At 37.8% G+C, this 21,286-nt stretch overlaps 1 protein-coding gene across 1 annotated transcript in view; it reads right to left on the reverse strand.

Annotated features, from left to right (window-relative positions):
* Positions 1-20,882, reverse strand: part of NKAIN3 (sodium/potassium transporting ATPase interacting 3) — a 188,309-nt gene extending 167,427 nt beyond the window's left edge. Inside the window, exons 1-3 of the mRNA XM_018074892.1 lie at positions 20,847-20,882; positions 14,366-14,503; positions 4,606-4,686 (exon numbers count right to left, since the gene is read on the reverse strand). Coding sequence (XP_017930381.1) covers positions 4,606-4,686; positions 14,366-14,503; positions 20,847-20,882 — 255 coding nt within the window. The remainder of the gene's footprint in view (positions 1-4,605; positions 4,687-14,365; positions 14,504-20,846) is intronic.
* Between the last annotated feature and the right edge of the window lie 404 nt (positions 20,883-21,286).

The raw sequence follows: 21,286 nt of genomic DNA on the forward strand, positions 1-21,286 counted from the left end.
CATCTCTATTAATACAAATTAGCATTGGCTCTGAACTTAACTTACTCCGTTTGAGATGATTAGATATAATTGCACCACAATTAAGGACTGACTGACAGGCACCAGATGGAATAAATTGGATTTCAGAAACAGTCAATATAAAGTCCACATAATTAGCCCTTCTTCTGAGGCTATTTTTTTTAGAAAAGACTAATATGTTTCAATTCTCACAGCATTTTAATAAGTAAATTATTAGTCCATTTTGTTCTCAGATGGAAGAAATAACTAATTTTATCAGTTACAGCTCTATCCTCCAATTACAGGTCCATATAATAAATTAGCCTATAGTTCTGTCTCCAGCTTCATAAAGTTGGATGGGAGCCCTACAGACTTCAAACTCCCATTGAAAAAAGTACATATTACTGGGAAAAATACAGGAAAAATCTTGTTTTATTAAATAACATAAGCAAAATTTCCTTTGGCTTCAAGGGAAAGGTTCGAGAAGCTAGAGTCATAGGGATGTCAGAGGGCTCCAACTCACATTTAACAATATACAACTGTGTGTCATGCAAATCCTTGGCCAAAAAATGCAAGTCAGTTGACATAGAGCTCAATTTTGAGAGCTAAACTAAAAGTAATCCAGAATGAGGCAAGGTTCATGCTGAAGAAGCATGTCATGGAAAAGCAATGCAAAATAAGCAGAAATATCATAGAAAAAGAGAAGATCTCACAATTATGTTGCCCAGCTGCTTAGGTAAGCTATATCAAACAACTAGGAAATGTGTACGAAGTACTGGAATGGTGCTGTACATTTACTGAATAAAGGTTTCAACACATGGAAAGAAATGCCAGTAATTCACAATAACACAAGCAGTAGTAGAAAAAATAGACTATCAAAAACTATCAGTTGGAAGTGCAAATGATAAACACAAATAAACACAGCTATTTTCACACTGGATCTGAAATACTGGAGGGATATAAACAATAGAATTATTAACTTACACTCGAAACAAATGAAGTCTCCTTTGTACAGGAGTACATAAAAGCATGTATTGCTGGGGATGAAGGGCTGTCTTATACACATTAGAAGTATTAGAAGTATTAGAAGCTATCTGGTCAATATTTAAGCACATACAAAACTTCTGAAAAACAGTTCTTGTTTGTGTCTATATGCTTTAAATTGTCCTTAATCTGGAATATGACAATTCATACATATTTTCCTTTCAAGACCAAGAATGAGATGCTAGCAACTAATGAGCTCATATATGGATGTAGCAAACTGTCATCTTGCAGTTGAGGATTAAAAGGCCATTTTACAATAACAGCTTTGTTTCTCTCATACAGGATGGTTAACACTAGAAATTATGCTTTTAATTTCATAAAAGTAGTAAATAAAAAAGACAGGCAAATTTCATTTTTCGTATGGGAAGTTTTATCACTGCTAAAATCAGAAAAAAACCTAAGTTTACACAAATAAAAAAATATGTATATGGGTATATTTCTTTTATTTCTGTTCAAATACAATTTCTTTAACACTGATAAAAACGTTAAAATTTTATTTGTACATCTTCATGTAAATGAAAAATAAGCTTGTTGTTTATAAGGTAGTTAAAAAGGAAACCTTTGCTCGTTAGTTTTCTACTGACAACAGCTGGCTGTGGGAGAGCTGCGTTTATTTCCCTTTCATACCCAAGATGACTTGAATCCATATCATCCTTTTCCCAGGAGATTGCCTTACCAAACTGTTCCTTAAAAACAATAAAATATCAGCTTACCAAGAAAATCTGAACATTATGCATTATAATTGAAGGGAAAATGTTTCAAACTTTCACAGTAAAGAACAGGTCTAAATTACGTATGTCCTTATATCTCATTCAAACTTTCCATTAACTGCAATGGAACTTCTTGGCAGAATTCAGCGAATATTCAAAGGAGATCTTCCTCTCTGCTGCAGGAATAAGATCTGAGCAAAATTTCAGCAGTGGTGGGTTTGTATTACGACATTTGAAAAGTCTGTCTGCATTGTGTGCGTAGTCCTTTGAATATATTGAATTCAAATTACCATTTATCATTGTATCAAGTTATATTTTCTGTAGCATTCATGACTGAAGACCTAATAAACACATGGGACTCCAATCAACAGATAACTAATTCTGGTCAGAGCAAATACAAACATGAAAGTGCTTAAAAACAAACAAACCAATAGAAATCAGTCATCTGCAAGACAGCACCATAATTTTCCCCTGATAGTATGCCAACAGAAGTTTAAAATTATAATCAATCTGTATACATTTCAGAAACAAAGCTGCTTTTTTTTTAATGGAAAAATAGTACAATAGAAAGAAAAAAAAGTGACTATTGCCTGCCAAGATTTCAATACAGAATAAACAGCCATCCTTGGAAAGCTTATGATGGTGTTTTATTTCTCAGCCACACTAACATGTCTTGATAATAGCATCTTTCTATCACACCTGACAACACAGGAACATATTAATGGCAAGCAATGATGAATTTTTTAAGCTAACATCTCGGATAAAAGCTGGGTTCCAATCAAGTCACATACAATTTATAAATACCCAGGATTTTTGGCACATGGTGCAAAAAGACCTCAGTCTCTTGATGGCTTCATCATCTCTAGCATAATTTTCAGAAAGAGCATTAAATGAATCAAAAATTCCGTGATTTGCTGAACAAGATTCTAGATTCTACCATTACTAACTTGGTGCCAACACTCAGACCTTTGACATAATCTATACAAAAGCAGTCAACTTCCATGGAAATAATTTTGTGTCTTTCACTTGTTGAGAAAATACTTTTCAAATGTTGTCGTTATCAACCACAAGATAAAAATGCCACAAAAATGTTAAGATCAACTGAAGTATATACTAATAAAAGGGAATTTTCTCAACTTCCGAATAATATTTTTGCTACTATTTCTCTGTACTGTGATTTATCATATGTGTTAAATAAAAAGAACTAAAAGTGAAACAGAAGTGAAACTGGAAGATGCAGGGTTTCAATTAATATCTACTGGTTTATAAACCTGTTAAACTAAGGAGGTGATCAGAATCCTTTGAAATCAATGGAAAAACAACTAAAATTTTCACAAACTTAGAGGGGTCAGACTAAAAGTTTTGCTTCACTTCCTAGGCCCTTAGATAAAAATACCAGTTATATATAAAATATAATAGTCACTACAAAAACAGACATGGCCCAACTAAATGAAAAAATACAACCTCTGTATATCATGAGAATGAACAATTACTTCAGGCATCCATAACTTCTATGTGTTGCTCTTCTGTTCATCTAATAGATTTTTAAATCAGAACATACCATTAGGATCATTTATTTTGATCCTCTATGAAGTGCACTAATTCCCTCATCAAGCCCATGACTTCTCATAGCTACATCATATTTGGAGGAAAAATAAATTGTTGCAGCTTTTCATTATGAAATTTTATCACCAAAGGAACCTATCACTGAAAGCTTTAATCTTAATGGAATTTCTACTGAGTAAATTAAATTTTATTTCTTATTAAATTAGTTTCACCAGCTTTCTGTTTGTTGTTAGCCAAAAGCTAGGACTTTTAATGCTAGCAAGTATGTAGCTCATAAATGTTCCACTCTGAATTGAGTGAAGTACACAAATCACAGAATCACAGAACGGGTAAGGTTGGAAGGGACCACAGTGGGTCATCTGGTCCAACCTCCCTGCTCAAGCAGGGTCTCCCTAGAGCACATTACACAGGATTGCATTCTCTAAAAGCATTGCATGAATTAACAGTGATGTGGTTCATATCACTAAATCTACAGTCAGTAATGGTGACATTTATTCTAGTAAAAATGCCAGGACCAGCATGTGCCATGGTATACTCTGCCTGGAATCATTTAAGTGTGGTTGTGGTAAACAAAGATTAGTATCATCTATGTCCAACTTGAGGATAAAAACCAGCAGGTGTTGTACAGAACTGACTGTAGATACAATGCTAAACATAAACTCTGCTAACCTAAGCGCTACCTTGAACGAGCGCACATGTCTCTCGATAATTCCAGCAAATATTTCTGCTCTAATCAAAGGTCTGAATAAGGAATTGGTGACCAAGGGCACTGAGTGCCATGTAAAGAAAGTTTTATTCAGACGTGACAAAAGTCATCCTTTGCCATTCGTTCTTTTTTAGAAGAATTAACATTCTCACTGTGAGACCAATTTGCTCAAAACTTATTACATTAACCCTCTTAGTAATTGTTTTAGCTCCTTTCAAAGCAATCTTGGAAATTCACACTTTTCATATGCACTTGAAAACTCCACTAAAACGACATTGCCTGTTTTTCAACAATCAAAAAGAACCTCAAATTTACAACTGAATACCCTCCCCACCCCTCACCTCAGATGGTACTTCAGAAGGCAACTATAATTTAGATTCATTGTATTTAGGTACTTCAAACCCTTGGCTATTTACTATCAGGGAGAAGTTCAAACGCTAGAGCTCTTGTTGGAGGGGATCCAAAGATCAAATTGTATGTTCAAACAATGACATTTTTCCTCTGTGGTTCCAGTCTGCTAAAATCTGAGAGTCCTGCTGTTAAAACACTCTCCCACAAACTGAAGAAGGATAAGTGACCTACCTTGGAAAGTCCGCCTACTTCCAAATAGAAGCAGATAATGAAAACATTCCAGGTGACCCACAGGGCAGTCCACACCGTGTACTAAACACAAAGCCGGATGAAAGCAAAAAGACAGAAAAATAAAATGTGAAGATGAAAGGACTTTATAGTGAGCAGATCAATAATAAAAAAACTGATATCAATAAGCATTGTTCTGGGAACAGCCAAGCACAGAGAGTTCAGAAAAGGCGTTCTCCCTACAGAAGTCCCCTAAGAAGCACCGGAAATTACAAATCCAATACTCGTTGCTGTACTAAATAAATACCAATAAAACAGATTTATTCTTTATAGTTTTAGACTATCCTACTGACATCAATTAAGTCCAAAATGCTGGCCTAAACACCGTAATGGGGCAACTGTAAGTAATTTTTAAATTATGATTGAGCTCTGTTGAAGGAAATTCCAGAATAACACAGTACTTTAAGTAAGCAAATACTGAAATAACATTTAAATATTATAAAGAAAGGCACAAGGAAAAAAAACCACCACCAAATAAAACAGATCTATTGATCTGATAATCCGGATTTTTTCTTCTTTTAAACAAATAAGGGTAAATCTGATCTCTTAAGAGTCTTTGACAGTAAAACATACTTTAATTACATTGAAAATAGCGCACTACTTCTCCAACCCCTCTGCCATGAACCTGATCTTACAAAGCAACCTTAACAGTTGAATGCATCCATATCTCTTCTGGGTTCTCCAATGTTGTATTGAACTCATACTCCATCTACAGCATGAATGAGAGAGTAATGTGTCTACCTTAACTCAGCTTGGCTGCACCTCGAGTACTGTGTCCAGTTCTGGGCTCCTCAATTCAGGAAGGATATTGAGGTTCTGGAGCATGTCCAAAGAAGGGCAATGAGGCTGCTGAAGTGACTGGAGTACAAGTCCTATGAGGAGAGGCTGAGCGAGTTGGGGTTGTTTAGCCTGGAGGAGGCTCAGGGGTGACCTTATCACTCTCTACAACTGCCTGAAAGAAGTTGTAGTCAGGAGGGGTCAGTCTCTTCTCCCAGGCAACCAGCAGTAGGACAAGAGGGCACAGTCTTAAGCCACCACAGGGGAGGTTTAGGTTGAACATTAGGAATAAGTTCTTTACAGAGAGAGTGATTGGACGTTGGAATGGGCTGCCCAGGGAGGTGGCAGTCACCGTCCCTGAAGGTGTTTAAGAAGAGACTGGATGTGACACTTAGTGCCACGGTCTAGGAGATGAGGTGGTGTTAGGTCAAAGGTTGGACTCGATGATCTCAGAGGTCTTTTCCAACCTAGTTGATTCTGTGATTCTGTGATCTTTTGTGTCTCAATTGGCAGCACAATAGACCGGCACTATTTCCTTATAGGCGCACTGTTTAGTAACATACAGCTGTAAACTATTCCCAGTGAACTCTCTGGGCAGTCCACCTCAGAAGCATTTCTGCCTGACAGGCCCAGTGCCCACCCAGCCACACTGGAGCTACATCCTCCTGAAAAAATGCAATGAGCAGCAGCACTTTACATTTACACACTTATAACCTTCACAGTGAAGAACTGCTGCTAAGAGCCTTTACAAGTCTAATTAGCTGTGACCAGATGAGGGTTAATATGCAATTGTTTTGGTTCAATCTACTCATTAAAGCTCAACATACTAATCTACAATATGTTGGATCACATTTGCATTGCATAAGTGCCATCAGTTTGGATTTCTTGCTCAGTTTTGGGTTATGTTCCCCTCTTCCTTCCCCCCTCCCTGTGATGTATAATGAAAGGTTCAGGTGAAGAGGGTTGAATTTTTCCCCACTTTGATTAACCCCCCATGCATACGGTCATTTCTGCACACCAAACATGAGAACTGCTTTAATATCGTTTCTTCTGAGGTACATAGACAGTTGGGAGATGGCTATGGCCTAAGAAGTAGACAATTAATAAACAAAATAAGAGTAACGGTCCTGGGCAGTTTCCTCTGTCTTACAGAGAAGGGCAGTGTGGCAACTGGAGGCTGGGTTATTATAAAATAGACAAAGCTGCCATGGTCTGTGAGCAGTATAATGTCTGCACTATTCATAAGATTAATTTTAAGAGTACATCACATTTTACTACATTTGTTGACTTTGTAGTAACTCATCATAAGCTACTGATTTTCCAACACTGATCCTCAGAATATTATGTGCAGAGTGTTCAAAATTAGTGAACTATTCATACAAGCCAGTTGCTTGTAAAAAGTAGAATTGAGACTATTCAGGAGAATTTGCCTTTTTAAGAAAGAATTTTTTATCTATCCATGAACTAAATCTGTCACCACAACAAAAGAAATCCTGCTTGATCTGCCAGGCCAAGCCAAATCTGTTAATGGCCTCATTCTGTCCCATGGGCACCAATGACAACTCTGTACTATGCAGGCAAAAACTGTCTGAACATGCTTTCCCAGGCCAGGCTACGCTGTTTTACAGTTATGACTGGTTTGGTTCCTTATCCATTGTGAGGATTTCTGAAAGAGAAGCGCAGGTGCAAAGCAGGTGTGTACCTTGAAACCCAGCTGCTGTGTATGGAAAGGCTCTTCCTACACTCTCACTGAACTGCAGAAGTCTAAATTTGAGCTCCATTTGCCTTATAAACATAATAATTACCTATTCAGTAATTAGTACTACATAATTTCTTTAAGTAAGAGAGTTATTGTCCACATTTGAAAACACATCTTTTTGGATACGCAAGGAGCAGATTTTTTTCCTTACATAGTTTCATTGGCAGTTAGGGAAGACTACATTAAAGGAAAGGTTATTATAAGTCAACAAAAGTAAGAAAGCAAAATTAGGAATTGTCAGAATTTGGGTTATTTATGCCAATTTAATTTTTCTATTTTGTGGATGTGCAATACAATGCAAACCTTAATTAAATCATCATAGATATATTTTTATTGTAAAAGATCTCACCTCACTTAACACATTTAATGAACAGCTAGCTCAATACTTCATTTCTCCTTGTCACTCAGACCCTGCTCTGAGGACAGAATATTAATTTCCTCATGAGGTTTACAAAGATGCTCATTGCTGTAATGTGCAGGAGCTGCACAAACATTGACTAATTTATTCTATGTTATAAGGGAATGATACAGCTCTCAGAATGCAAATGATGTTCTGATACATGCAGAGATTACATTCAGAAGTATTCATACATTATAGACATCCAACTTGAGGTGCTTAAGAGTTCATTTTTCAGAACACTTGAGGTTATACACTACTTCATAAGCTCAGTGTTCAGCTCCCTGTGGTTGAGCATGCAGCACTTGTGCAAATCAGACCACAAGGTCTCAAGACAAGAACCCAGAATGCAAGGGGAAAACAAGGAGCATGACAAGTTTGTTAAAGTGACCCTTTGTGTCAAAAAGGGTTTCAATGTTTGAGAGCAGAGATAAATCTCAGCTACACAGCACAGCCTTCACAGCAAAAGCAATCCTTTTATTCTTGCTAGCATGTGCTTCACTCTTCCCATTGTCCTGTTTTCTGCAAATCAAGTTTCTATTCCCTGGCTGTGATAACCAGAAACCCCCCAAAATCTGTCCTTTCTGTTGGAACTGAGGTAACAATATAATAAGAATTGGTATACATCTATCCAGTTCAGAACTACAAATATATAAAAGGATCACAGTGAGATTGCAAAGAAGGGCTTTAATAAAAATTTTTCTAAATTTTGAGTGTTTTTTTCTCAAAATTTTGGAATACTTTCTGACCATTACATGTATGTGTGTAAATTTATACATATTTACCTTCTAAGTTAAAAAAATTATAGCAATATTCCATTATGTGGCATCACACTAACACCTGATTGAGTCATTAAGAAAGCTTTAACTTTTAGATCCATGATGAACACTTATTTTTGCTAGCAGAGAAACAGACCAAATTGCCATCCTCTGTATGAAGGGACATATCTTGCATGCTGACAATTCTGTCTCAGCACAGGAATGTTTAGGGTCTGAAACATCAGGTCCACACTGATCCTCAGGCTTCATTTCCCTTCCAAGGCACCTCACCTAACCTGTTTCATAACCTGATCTGCCATTCAACCTCTCCCACTCCATGTCCTAAACATTATCCTATCCGTCCTGTTGTGCCTGCTCACTCTTACTACCCCACATCCAGCAATTTCTGCCCCAGTTCTTTTTTGCCAGACACATTCAATCCACCCCAGCTCAGCTGGTCTCATGCTCAGCATCACAACCTTTACCATATCTGGCATGAAGAAGGAATTCTCCACATAGGTTGAACCAATAAGAATAGTTGGGGGGTTTATTTTGTACATGCTATGATGCACTACTTAAAAATCACGTGGATGTTTTTGTAACAGATTCCTCCTAGTGGAAGGACCTAGGACCTGGTAATATCTTTGCTTATTTCCCCCATGATGCACTATATCCTTGTTTTGCTTTTGGCCTTTTGCACTAAGGATTGTATACTAGGTGGTGTGAGGAAGTATTTGGAGTCTTATAAGTTATGTGGAGAGAGTACTCCCTAAACCTTACAGGTTAAATGTCTATTAAATTACTGTCAAGCCTAGCAGGTTTCTTTCAGATTCCTTTTCATAACGCCAGCCTCTCTACAACAGTGAGATTTCTATACCTCTTTTGACTTTACAGCTAATATTGAAACTGATGCAGAGGTATCTTTAATGTATCAGTGAAATACAAACATTTCTAGAGTTAAATCATTCACATTGGATGGACACAAAGTCACAAAAAGAACTGGTTAAGCAAAAATGCAAAGAATGGCTTCTTAAATTGAAAGGTAAAAGAAAAAAGGGAATTTTCTAAGTTTGACTATTACAAGGATTGAGGGATAAGTTTAGCTGTAATGAAGTATCTCAAGTGTATATTTAAATCTGAAGTGTGGCAACTACTCTGACAAGGCAGGAGGCACTAGGGAGAATGCAGTTGACTCAGGGATACTTCAAGGGAAAGGAGCAACTCAGATCATCCCTCTGTAATACCTGGCTGTGCCTCAGACGCATCAGTACTTGCAGAGCCTTACAAGTACTGGCAAGTGGCATAAGTCAACCTGATAGAGCAGTTACAACACAGAACCTACCAGGAAGGATATTCAAGGAGTAATTTTGGAAGCCTAAATATTTCACATGTGTTTTCACTGTCTGTATAACATTTGTTGAGTACAGTGCAAAGTATCCTGTACAGTATTTCTTCTGCTTTTCTGGTTTTTGGTTTATGTTTTTTTAAGAAAGTCTCTCCTGGCTTTTCAACTGTACACATTGCCTATATATCATATTATATTATTTATTGGAATACATTAAGGCAAGTAAAGCAGAGATTTCCACCTTATATTCCGCCTATCTAAGTGTATTAGTTTCATCCTTCACTGTTTCATTAACACATTTTCGTTCAGCTTTGGGCCTGGTTTGTAAAATTTTAACTACATGACTCATCATTCAGGAGCCTTTTGAAGTCCCACATCTGAAGTAGAAGAGGGGGGAAATCCCCAACTTTAACAAGTATCCTGTCATCATCTTTAATCAGTTTTAACAGCCTGGAAATCTTGCTGCTGACAGCAAGTTCTATTAAGAAAGGAAAAGCATGCACAGGGAAATGGATCACAGCAGAACTCTGGAGCTTCATGACACAAGTGTAACGGTACAGTTAGAGCTGAGATTTAGCTGGTTTTTTCTTCTTTACAAATGTTTGAGTAAGTTTCAAATGAGCTAATACGGAAAAATTAGGAATCAGTTCTGCACTCTTATGTCCCCTGGGAACTTTGCACTGATTTAATTCAGTCAAAAAATATTCAGATACTGAAAATAGCACATTCTCTTAGTGACAGAACAAATTGTTCACAAAATTTATCTAAATTACTAATTAATACAAAACATATTAGAAATAATTATTGGATTTAAACTAATTAGGACACTGGGAGTCAATGCTTCTGCTGCCTCTTTCTCTGTTTCCTAAGCTCTGAGGATTTGGAATTTTAGCTATGAGCAAGTGAAATTCCAGATTTATTTCAGAATTACCATCTGAAAGCCTGTAGATAGACAACATGAGCCACTACCTTTACCTACTTTGAATCACAATTATATTCAGTGGAGATGCCTCATGAATCAGCTATTGTATGACAGCTCTTATATAGTGGGGCATTTTTTTTTGGTAGAAAGCTCTCATGACAAATTTTATATCACTCAATTTCTTTCTTCAGACTTTTAATCTACAGTGGCTATGCTTATGCTGCTGTCAAAGAAATGACTGCAGCTTATGTAGTCATCAAATGCTAGTGATACATGGTTCCATGGCAGTAGAAGAGGAGTTAGAAGCATGCAACTGCTATTGGGCTTATCAGTTTTTATTACAGCCCTCACTGAATTCCTTGGCTCTACGTACGTGCAACAGAAGCCTGCTCAACTGTGCTTGCAGACCTAGTCTCATATTTGACTGCAGTATAGATGTGCTTCAAGTTATTGTATTACATGTATTACATTTGTTCACTTACTTTCTCATTCCTTACATATGCTAAAATTTGAGGAGAGAGAACATGACATACGCAGCACAGGATGGCAAAGTGAAAGCTTTTGTGTAACTTCTCTTGTCAGGGAAACCTTCAGACACAGTTGTCATTGCACAGAAGATAGATTAAAAACATTCTTTTGTGATTAAACCAATGACCCTAGAGCCGTTCAGCTTAAGTCAAGATCACCACCAGAGTATGACAGAATATCATGGGGACAATTTGTGCTCACGTGTGCCAGATCAATTTTGCATAGACAGCTTACAGAAGTAAACTGTTTTATCTGACATGATTCACACTTTACTTCAGTTTTTTTATTCTGATGGGATCATCTGCACTAGTAAAGTTGATTTCCAGGGAAGTCTTAAGGAAAAGACAATGGATACTAAGCATAGTTTTCTTGAAGTAATTGCTTACTTTTCCAGTGAAATTGGATTAAGCTTAATCTAAATCAGAACCTTCAGCAACCAGAGTACATAAAAGCATTACTCAACCTATTACTTCTGCCAAAGACGCAGTACCAAATTCTCAGGAAACCAACAATTTACCTATCCAGGGGCTTAGACATGGCTGAAGGTACAGCTATGGACTTGGAAACCCATGAAGTTTCTCAGTTAATTTGGTGCCTAATTCACTAGTGAGAGCCTGGGTAGGAGTCTCTCTGTGTTGTGTTTAATATTAAAATTCAGGACTCTTCTGAAGATTTACATTAAACAGACTTTATATTTGAAGTCAGTAATAGAAGTTTACTGCTGTAACATGTGTTTTCAAAGAGTTTCAGAAGGAGAAAGGTAAGCTATGCCCTTCCTCGGGAGAGTTCCTTTCAGATTCCCTTTTGCCTTAGTGAAGACAGCCTGGAGCTGGCACTGGTAAGGGTCTTCACTGTCTGTACCACTGACTCTTTCTGGGGCTTCTGGGGACAGGGGGCAAAGCGTTGCTGTGGTTGGGACAGCCCTAGGAAGCACACTTTCTGAGGAGCATGAGATGGGTATAGCCTGGAAGATCCTCAGGCTATACCTCAACTTTGAGCTGTTGTAACCCTGCACTGCTGTAGAAAGACTCCATGCACTTCTCTCCTTTCTTTAGCTACTTGTTCCTGTTTCCCCTCTAGCACCTCTTCCCTTCTGATGGAAAAAGCAAAACATGCCAGAGAGCTGATCTACACTTAAATTAACACCAGTAAAGAAAACCGTTGCTTTTCAGCTGGATCTATTCTGGTTTGACAGTTTACCAAAGTGTTGAATTGATGTTTGTACTGGTGAAAATGAAGGAACAGCACAGGGACTGAAGGAGCAGCTGAGCTAAGGGACTATTGCTGATGCTGGCTTGAGGAATCAACTGAATTCAGCCCGAGGGTGAAGCTAGACAAGACACTGAACTGACAAGTTTGTAGCTAGCAACAGCTGAAGTCTTGCAGTTCCTCCTTTCCCCTCCACCTCCACACTGCTGTTCATGACCGTGCAGTCCCAGTCCCTCCCTTGTGCTGGCCCTGGCAATCGTTGGGAACCTCACAGACTGGGTTCAGCTCACCAGTTTAGTATAAAAGTCTCCCACTTTTTACTAGGTTGGTTTTCTGATAGATTAGGACTGGAAATGGTTTACTGAAGGGTCCAGTTAACTGCTGTCAGAATTGGTGGGGAGGATATGGAAAAGTATTCAGCCAGGGAAAAGAACAGTGGGAACAGGGAGATATGCAAGCCACTCCCTTCTGCTGGTCTTGAGCTGTGAGGTTGGTTCCAGACAACCTGTGTACCTTCACTCTTCAGACTTCAGGATTTAGCTCAAACTACTACTACTTCACTGAGAACCTTGTGTTAGTAAGGATAGAAGCTGCTTTAAAGCCCTGATCTTCCCAAGTAATGAGTATTTGCATGTACTGTAGCTTGAGCTCTTAAATATATGTTTAAAGATAAATCAGAGCATGAGTTCAGTTAAATCTTAGGATAAAGTGTCTTGTTGATGAGGTGTTTCTTTCTTTAATTATGAGTTCTACACCTCTACTTAAAAAAACCCCCTTTAATAAGTCTAAAATGTTAATTTACATTGGAAAAGATATAGAAACAGTCAACATATGTTGCATTTCTTTGGAAATTAAAGAAGAGCTTGCATTACTGAATAGCAATGCTGAACCTGAGGGGTCAGAAATTTTGTAAAGTTGCACTTCAGACACAAATTTCCTACTTAATTTTTCAGATGCTTACCCTCACTTGCTTCTTATGTATAAAATGGAGAGCATGAAGTACAAAGGTAAGTCATCAATATATGGATGCCCAGTTCTCCAACCACAGATAATAGATAAAAGTGTTATTATTTATATCAATACATTTTCAATTTGTTACAGTCTGCTTGCAAGCTTAGCTAATGTGAGTGTAACCTTGGGTACAGGTTTTGTTTACCTTCTCTTTTAAGACACGACAAAGAATTATAATATTCCAGGCTTGAGTAGAAAAGATGAAGCTTTTTAAGTATTTGTTTAATTAGTATACCCCAGTAGACATTTATTTCACTCTTTTGTGAGAAAAAAAAAAAGATAACTTCAGCCTTTAAAATCCATTACTGACAACACAACCAAGATGTTCCAGATACAAGCAACACCAGGTAAGGCATAATATTTATCCATTCAGGAGGGAGTGTGGGGGAAGGAAGAGGGCTATTTTTTTGTTGGTAATTTACTTCATGGCTTTGAAAATTCTTTTTATTCCTGTTATGTTGAGAACATGGGAAAAAACAACTGTGAAGCATCAGAGACAATTTACAATAATTTAGGGTCAAGGCCATAAATACAGGTCTTGACAAAGTTACATGTAAGTGTGAAGGAGATTTCTTTGGAACCTGTGGGTCACAGGACCAAGGAAATTTCTACAATCCTTGCTTCTCCCCGTTAAAGAGATGTAACTAAATATAACTTGGCCATTATAAATATTTTTTTAATCACCATTGATTCTGCTTGTCTACTGCAGAAATAACAACAATTGGTATTTCATTTCTTCACTTATGCATAGTCTAATTGACTTGCATCATGGTTATAATTTTGACAGCATTTTCTCCAAGTTTCCTATTCTTGATAACTTCCAAAACCTCAGAAAATCCAGTCAGTAGTCCTAAATTTGCAAAAAGACATGGAGACCTCTACAGTTTTTACAGAAATACCATCTGGTGTTTTGACACCAAGAAAATTCTGTTTTGTAATATGACAGGTTTTAAAACCAACTGCAAAAAAAAAAAAAAAGATAATAAATGAGACTTACCACAACTATATAACGAGGCCTAAATTGGATGGTTCCAAACAAACCCAAAATGACAACTATTATTTGTAGGAAATTGCCAAGGATAGGAGCCCATTGGAAACCAAGGAAGTCAAAGATCTGCCTCTCTAATGCTGCCAGCTGTAAGAAAACACATAAACAGAACATCCACTTTTTAATTATGGGTGAGAACACTTGACATTTTCTTTTTTGCACCAGCTTCCACCAGAGAACAGTATAGCAAAATTCTGAAACTGTGGTTCCTGGCTGTAGCCTTTGTCAGCATTGTCAGGACACTGATATCTGAAGACAGATACTGGTCAACATACAGTTCTTCTAATAAAAAAGCACTTTGAAAAAACTTCAATAAAATATTTGTAAAACCACATCTAGTACAAAAATACTTCTACAAATAAAATATAGAAAAATTTTATTTTATTCTTGTATTCTGGAAACTCCAAGACTTGACAAATTTCATTTAATTAAAAATTTGTCTTAAACAGAAGCTCACCTAGATTGAGCAAAGCTATTGAAACCTTGCTGTTGTTACTAAAATGTCATCATGCTCCTTCTCTGCCCCCATATCTTTGTTTTCTTAGATTTAGTCTCAACTACACTTGATTGCAAGTTCCTCAGTCTGTTCCTAAAGGCACAAAAGAGCAGAGCAGGCTCAGAAGAGTACCAGATGTGGTACTGGGTATGATCCCAGGAGTTCCTAAATGTAGGAATTAGGGAAGACTGCTGGGATCTCCTCACTACCTGAGGCACAGACATAGACTCAGGGAGTGAAAGGCTGGAGAAAATGTTAAAAGACCTCAGAGCAAGCTGCTTCAAAACCAACAGCCAAGTGAGCTATCTGTGCTCTACCAAAAGCTGGTAGGTTACTTTGGGCAACTATAAATCAGAAAGAAACGGTGGCAACCTAATAGCTCTCTTCCCACTGTCCTCATAGCATTTTGGGTCTGGATTTAGAGGGCTGTGGAAAAGGAGGAAGCTATGAAGCATCAACCCTTACCCTTGCATCAGCATGTGGTTCTTAGGTAATTCTGCATTTCTAAACATTAGACAAAAAGGGATAAAAAAATCCAGATAAAAATTCTTCTGCAAACACATTTGCTACTCATTTTTGACAATCCAGTCTATTGTTCTAAATATACAAAATCAACTTTCTCAGCACCACATTTGTTGAAGTCTAAACTTTGTTCACTATTTTTGCAGCTGTAGCAAGACATTCCTAAGCAACTAAAAAGAATCCTACAGAGAAATAACTGAGTTTCTGTGCTTGCTAGAATTTATTAGCATCTAGTTGATTTTACTACATTGTTACAAACCCTAAAATTTACCAAATATGCATTTAAAATATTTATAACTGAGACAGATGGAGGAAGCATGGCTCTATGAATACCAACCAAAGTATTATCATATGTGGTATTTTACATAAACCATTTCATTTAACACATAATGACCAGATTCAATCTTTACCTGCAGGATGGGGCTAGGTGTCACTGAGAGCAGAATCCATCTTTCCTGTATAAAAATCCTCCCTTAACCACACTTGAAAACCATATTCTCTCTGCTGAGGTTAATAAATATGATAAATCTAAACAATGAAATGAATGAAAGGTGAATCATCAAGTCGGTGCAGCTGCTCTGCAATCAGTGAAGTGACTTTTATCAGCTAAACATCTGGCCCAGTATACATAAATGAAAAATTATTATGCAGTAGACAATGTTAGTGTGATATTATCCTCTTGGCCACATAAGATGTTCCTATCTTAACAGAAATTCTTATTCCTTTTATGTCATAGGTAAGGGAGAATCTCAGACCACACGAGAATGTCAGGTGAATGTCTTCACCTTCTAGTAGACTCACGAGCATCACAATAATGGTCTAGTTGGGACTTCACAAGGGACACCTCAGAACCATTTGCTTTTCCTACCACTCTCTAGTGAGCTCTCTCAGGTGACCCCACATTTGGGAATAACCTTGCCTGCAACTTCCTTAAACCACAGGATACATCACACAGTACAGTACAAGGGTGCCCCAAATCTCATGTGTAAGATGATAAATAAAGAGTTTTGAAAACTCTTTGGCACAGGCAGAACTTACAGTTTACGGTCTAACAACAACATGCTAAGAGTCCTGTCCTGTATCACATAGGAAAACATTTATGACATCCTTGACCAGAACCAGAGCCTGTTTCATTCCCACCACTACAAGTGGAGATCTAGGGTCAGCTAAATTGCTAAAAAATTCACCATTTTTCAGAGACAATGTGTCTTCATCCTGGAGCCCTGATGTTGCCTAGTGAGCTGAGGATGGAGCTGTCAAATCAGATTAGAATTTACTTAGCAGCCACCTCTGACATGACAGTCACTGAAACTCCCCTGTAGCCTAGGTCTTCACCTGCACCAGTAACTTGCGTCCCATCACACTCCCAGCACTGAAGCCAGATGGCTTAGGATTGCCTCCATTAAAACCTCCTTGGCTCTGAAACAGGGCAGCTGTGTGCAAACAATATACCTACTACTCCAAATGATCCCTGGCTATGGGTGACCTGTCTGGGAAGACCGTTGGTCACAATAAGCCTGGTTAACCTGATAGAAAATTCTAATGGCTCACTAGCATCCACAATGCTACTGCCTGGCTTCTTCCCCAGGCACATATGAATGTGCTGGTGTAGGGAGCAAAGGGTTTGCCCAGAGTAGGTATTCAGGAGATTCCCTTCAAACTCCTGGTTCACTGTAAGAGATGAATGCCCTTAGGCATTTTATGTAGCACTGAAATATCGAGAGCTATCTGAAAGACAAAAGCCTGAAGCACAGATATGAATGCTGCAGCACAGGTATGAATGAAACTGTTTAGTATGTGTCCCTTCTTAAACTGGCCCTTCAGAGAAATTTTCAGAGCCATGTAAATGCCTAAAAGACACAGTACCACAACATAAATGAACACAACCACTGCACTTTGCCAACAGACCCATGTTAAAAGGCTTATTATTCAGCTCATCCCTAAACTGGATCAGATACAAAGTTTGCCTTCATGTGCACCTCCTTGATATCTGCCAATCAAGTTCTGAATAAATCTGGTAGACAGGTCTGGAGTCCCACAAAGTAGTACAGTGGCCACAGTATTTCCCAAAGATGACAGTACACATATCCACCATAGGTACAGTTACACATAAAAAAGTAATTAGTCTTTCTATGGATTACTCTGGTAAAGACATCCACCACAACCACAGAGAAATAAAGTTCAATTTCCTCTCCTGCTGCCTACTGAGGTATTCATTCCTCTCCTTCCACTTCCCATCCATTAGGGTACCAAGGGAGAGAGCTTCTCCTTGAAGCTGTGTCACAGGCAGAAGACAAGAATTTGCATTTAGTGAGTCAGAAAGAGAGCATAAGCAGAAACATGAGTCTAGAGCCTATTGCTTATGGCACTTATCCAGAATTGGGAGCGCTGCTTGTGTTTCTTGCCTGCAGGGCTCGCTCTTTATTTTTATACACAGTGACAGCATGAAACCACTGAAGGAGCCCTGGAAGCAGGATGTCAAACATGCAGTAGCATTCCTTCCCCACTAACAAGTGCTCTCACTATCAGACTATGCAGTGACCTGCACAGCTAAATTTCATTTATTTTGCTCTTGTCACCAACACAGAGTAATTTGTCTCATCCCTAAAGCCCACATAATACATTAGTGGGGAGGGGGGGACGGGGCTGGAGTATAAAGAAAATAAAGAAGTAGGAGGCACGTCTATCCTGCTCAAATTGCTACTTTCTTCTAAATTATAACACCTGCTTGCAGGCACTGCAGGTAGAAGTAAAAAACCTAATAATTCATGATCATGTCAGAGGGAACACATTAAGTTCTGTTTTCTTTATACCATGAGCAATATGCATTGAATAGAGAAAACATCTGAATACTGCTGTTCTTATGTCTAGTATTTCACCCAACAGAGTCCCCAAGCAGCAGTGAAAGCCAAAGATTTTTTTGCTCTGTGCAATTGAATAAAAGCAGTCCCTAACAGTCTATGATTCAGGTAATTCATTGCACAGAAATCATGAGAATAAACAGAAGGAAACAGGTAGCTGTGCGCAATTATAGGCTGGTTTTACACATATATGAAAAACCAGTACTATCTCTGTTTGCACAAAATCTCAGTAGCCAAGATTGGCCACCAGACTAACCTATGCCACATGGTGCAGCTGGAAAAAAGCAGACACTGACAGATGGTTTCACTTGGAGTTATGTGCATGTGAGTACTTTGAAATGTTTCACCAAAAACATTTTGATGATTAAGAGGCTGTTTTTCTCAAAGAGAAATTTTTCCACATGAATTTCTGCTTTCATCACTATTTTCAGATTCTCCTGAAAACAGCCAAAAAAATCAGAACTCTGAAGGGAAAGCAGAGGTTGGCACCTCTACTACTCATGATAACCAAGACAACAAAGTTTCGGAGTGTCCACAATAAATTGTTGTTTGATACTTTTTTAAATAATTACCATAAAAGTGGAATGAAAACTCAAACCTTTCTTATAAATAAAAGAAGAGGGTTTGGTTTGGGCAACCTAAATACTGGTGTCTGGTTTCCAGTTGAGTAAAATTTTTCATGAGAACTTATAAAAACGTATCAAAGATGATAGGAAATAACATTTTCTTATCATAACAACACTTGGAAAAGGAGACATGATATTTCTTACTACTGCTGGCAAGGGAGTGCTTTGTTATTTAGTCATCATCATCACCGACAACCTTGTAATGTAAAGTGCAACTCAGGAGACTAGGACTAACAGAAAAATGCTCTAGTGAGACTGTATCAGTTCACTTAATGAAGATGTGCCACACTTGTCTTGTTCTTTTACCTCTTTATTTTGCTAAGTCTTTCACGGCCCACTTCCCACAGAGTGCAAGGAGAAGGTACTAAGCTGCAAGATGGGACTCCATTAAAGTTCCTCAGGCTGAACTTTCTCTCATGGCCATGCCCAAGCCCTCTTGTGTTAAAAGCAGCAAAGAGTTCAGATGAACTAATCTGTTAGAATTTTGAGCTTCTCCACCTAGATGGATCAACCACATGTGCAGCACATTTGGAACATTCTGAACAGAAAGAAATAGGGCAAGCTATAATCTTAATGACCCATATGCAGCTTATAGTAAAGGAATAACAAAATAAAAGGCAGCAATCAGCAATGCTGCATAGGATCTACAGAAACAAATCACCAAGATGGTCCTAGTCAACAGAGAGATCCAAAAACATTTTTAAAAGCAGGCTTCAACAAGTGTGCCCTATGGAGTAAACCCCTCATTTAAATGCTCATGTTGTGTTACACTTCAAAATAAATATCAGAAGCTGTCTGAGTGATGAGACACCACAGCAGAGTTACAAAGTCAACTTTTCAAAATAAGTGTTAAAACTCAATTTTCTCTTCTGTCAGAAACATCACAGATAACAGTCACTTTTATATTTTAATGGAAAAGCTTTTATAAATGAGATATTAGTTTGAGATTTATAAATAGATCTACATCCATAGCAGAAGGAGTCATTGGATCAAGACAAAGTGTTTTCATAAGTAAGAGATCATTTCATACAAGAAAAAAACTAAAAGTGGCTTGATATAAACAGAAGAACAAAAAATTGCTTAATAGAGAACTAAAAGGTTAATGATATAGCTGCAAATTTGATACCCTATAAATTACTAAATTTACAAAGCTAGGAAGTATAATTTACTCTGCATTGGATATTAAAAAGTTGCTTCAAACTGTCATGTAAAACAATCCATTGAAATTATAACCAGAGAAGTATCCATACCATACCTAACAAACTTGCATTCAAGGAATCTGGCAAAAATCATAAAATTAAATACCTATTAGCTGCAGAGCTTGAAACTATATAGCTTTGAAGCCTTTTTTGAAATAAAAACGATTAAAAAATCTAGGGGAAAAAAAAAGAGGAACATTATTATGACTCCCCAAATAGACATTGTTACTGTTTGAAATGGACTCAGCTTTTAAAAATGAAAATAGTATACAAAAAAAAAAGTGAACCAAAAAATTACAGTCCAGAGCATTCGTTTTCTAAATTTAAGTCAGGAATTATCTGAAACATTTGAATTATTCCTATAAGACTGAGTTGGTCGATGATGCTGATAATTATCATTAGAAGTTCATCATCACAGCTCATCATCCATACTAAATGCTGCATCTAAGAATAAAGATGTTTTCTCCAAACTTCTCAGCTTCATCTTGTGGTCATAAATTTAACTTGTGCCTTCGGGAAGAGTTTCCTGAACATGATGAATCTCTGAGGACTGTTGTTCCAATGTGCTGTGATGAATTACAGACATTTCAGTGCAGTTTGGTAGATGCAACTGTTAAAAATTGAACTGATTCCCAAGCCTCCTTCAGGAAACCCCACCAGGAGCTTTAAGTCCCCTCTGTTCTGAAGCCCTAGGATACCTTTTGCTAAACTCAGCAGTGCACTCACCTTTCCCTCACAACCTATCCCTCCATTCCATCCCATCCCACCCCATCCTATCCTTCCTTCTTACTTTCCTGCCCTTTTTTCTTCCTTCATTTTTGCCCACATTGGTGCACGCTCCCAAAAAGCTACACACTAACACAAGGAAGAGGGCAATGGTGAGGCACAAGAGGAGCAGTGGGAGCCTCTTACGTCACCTTGTAGCCAGAATATTCAGCTGACAGAGAAGACCTTGGATCAAGGTGATTTTTAGCCCTAGCCACATTTGACTTAAAGTCTGTCTTCACATTCCAGCACTCTTAGGCATGTATTTGGCTTTTTCTTGACAGATGTTCCACTGAGAAAACATTTTCGTAAAACCTTGGGGCAAATACTCGATGTTCGCATCATACTTTTATATTATTTTGGAGAATACTCACTTTTTAATTTAAGGGGAAAAGACATCA

The sequence above is a fragment of the Manacus vitellinus genome, unplaced genomic scaffold (genome assembly GCF_001715985.3).
Source record: "Manacus vitellinus isolate BGI_N305 unplaced genomic scaffold, ASM171598v3 scaffold_1_pilon, whole genome shotgun sequence".
Lineage (NCBI taxonomy): Eukaryota > Metazoa > Chordata > Aves > Passeriformes > Pipridae > Manacus > Manacus vitellinus.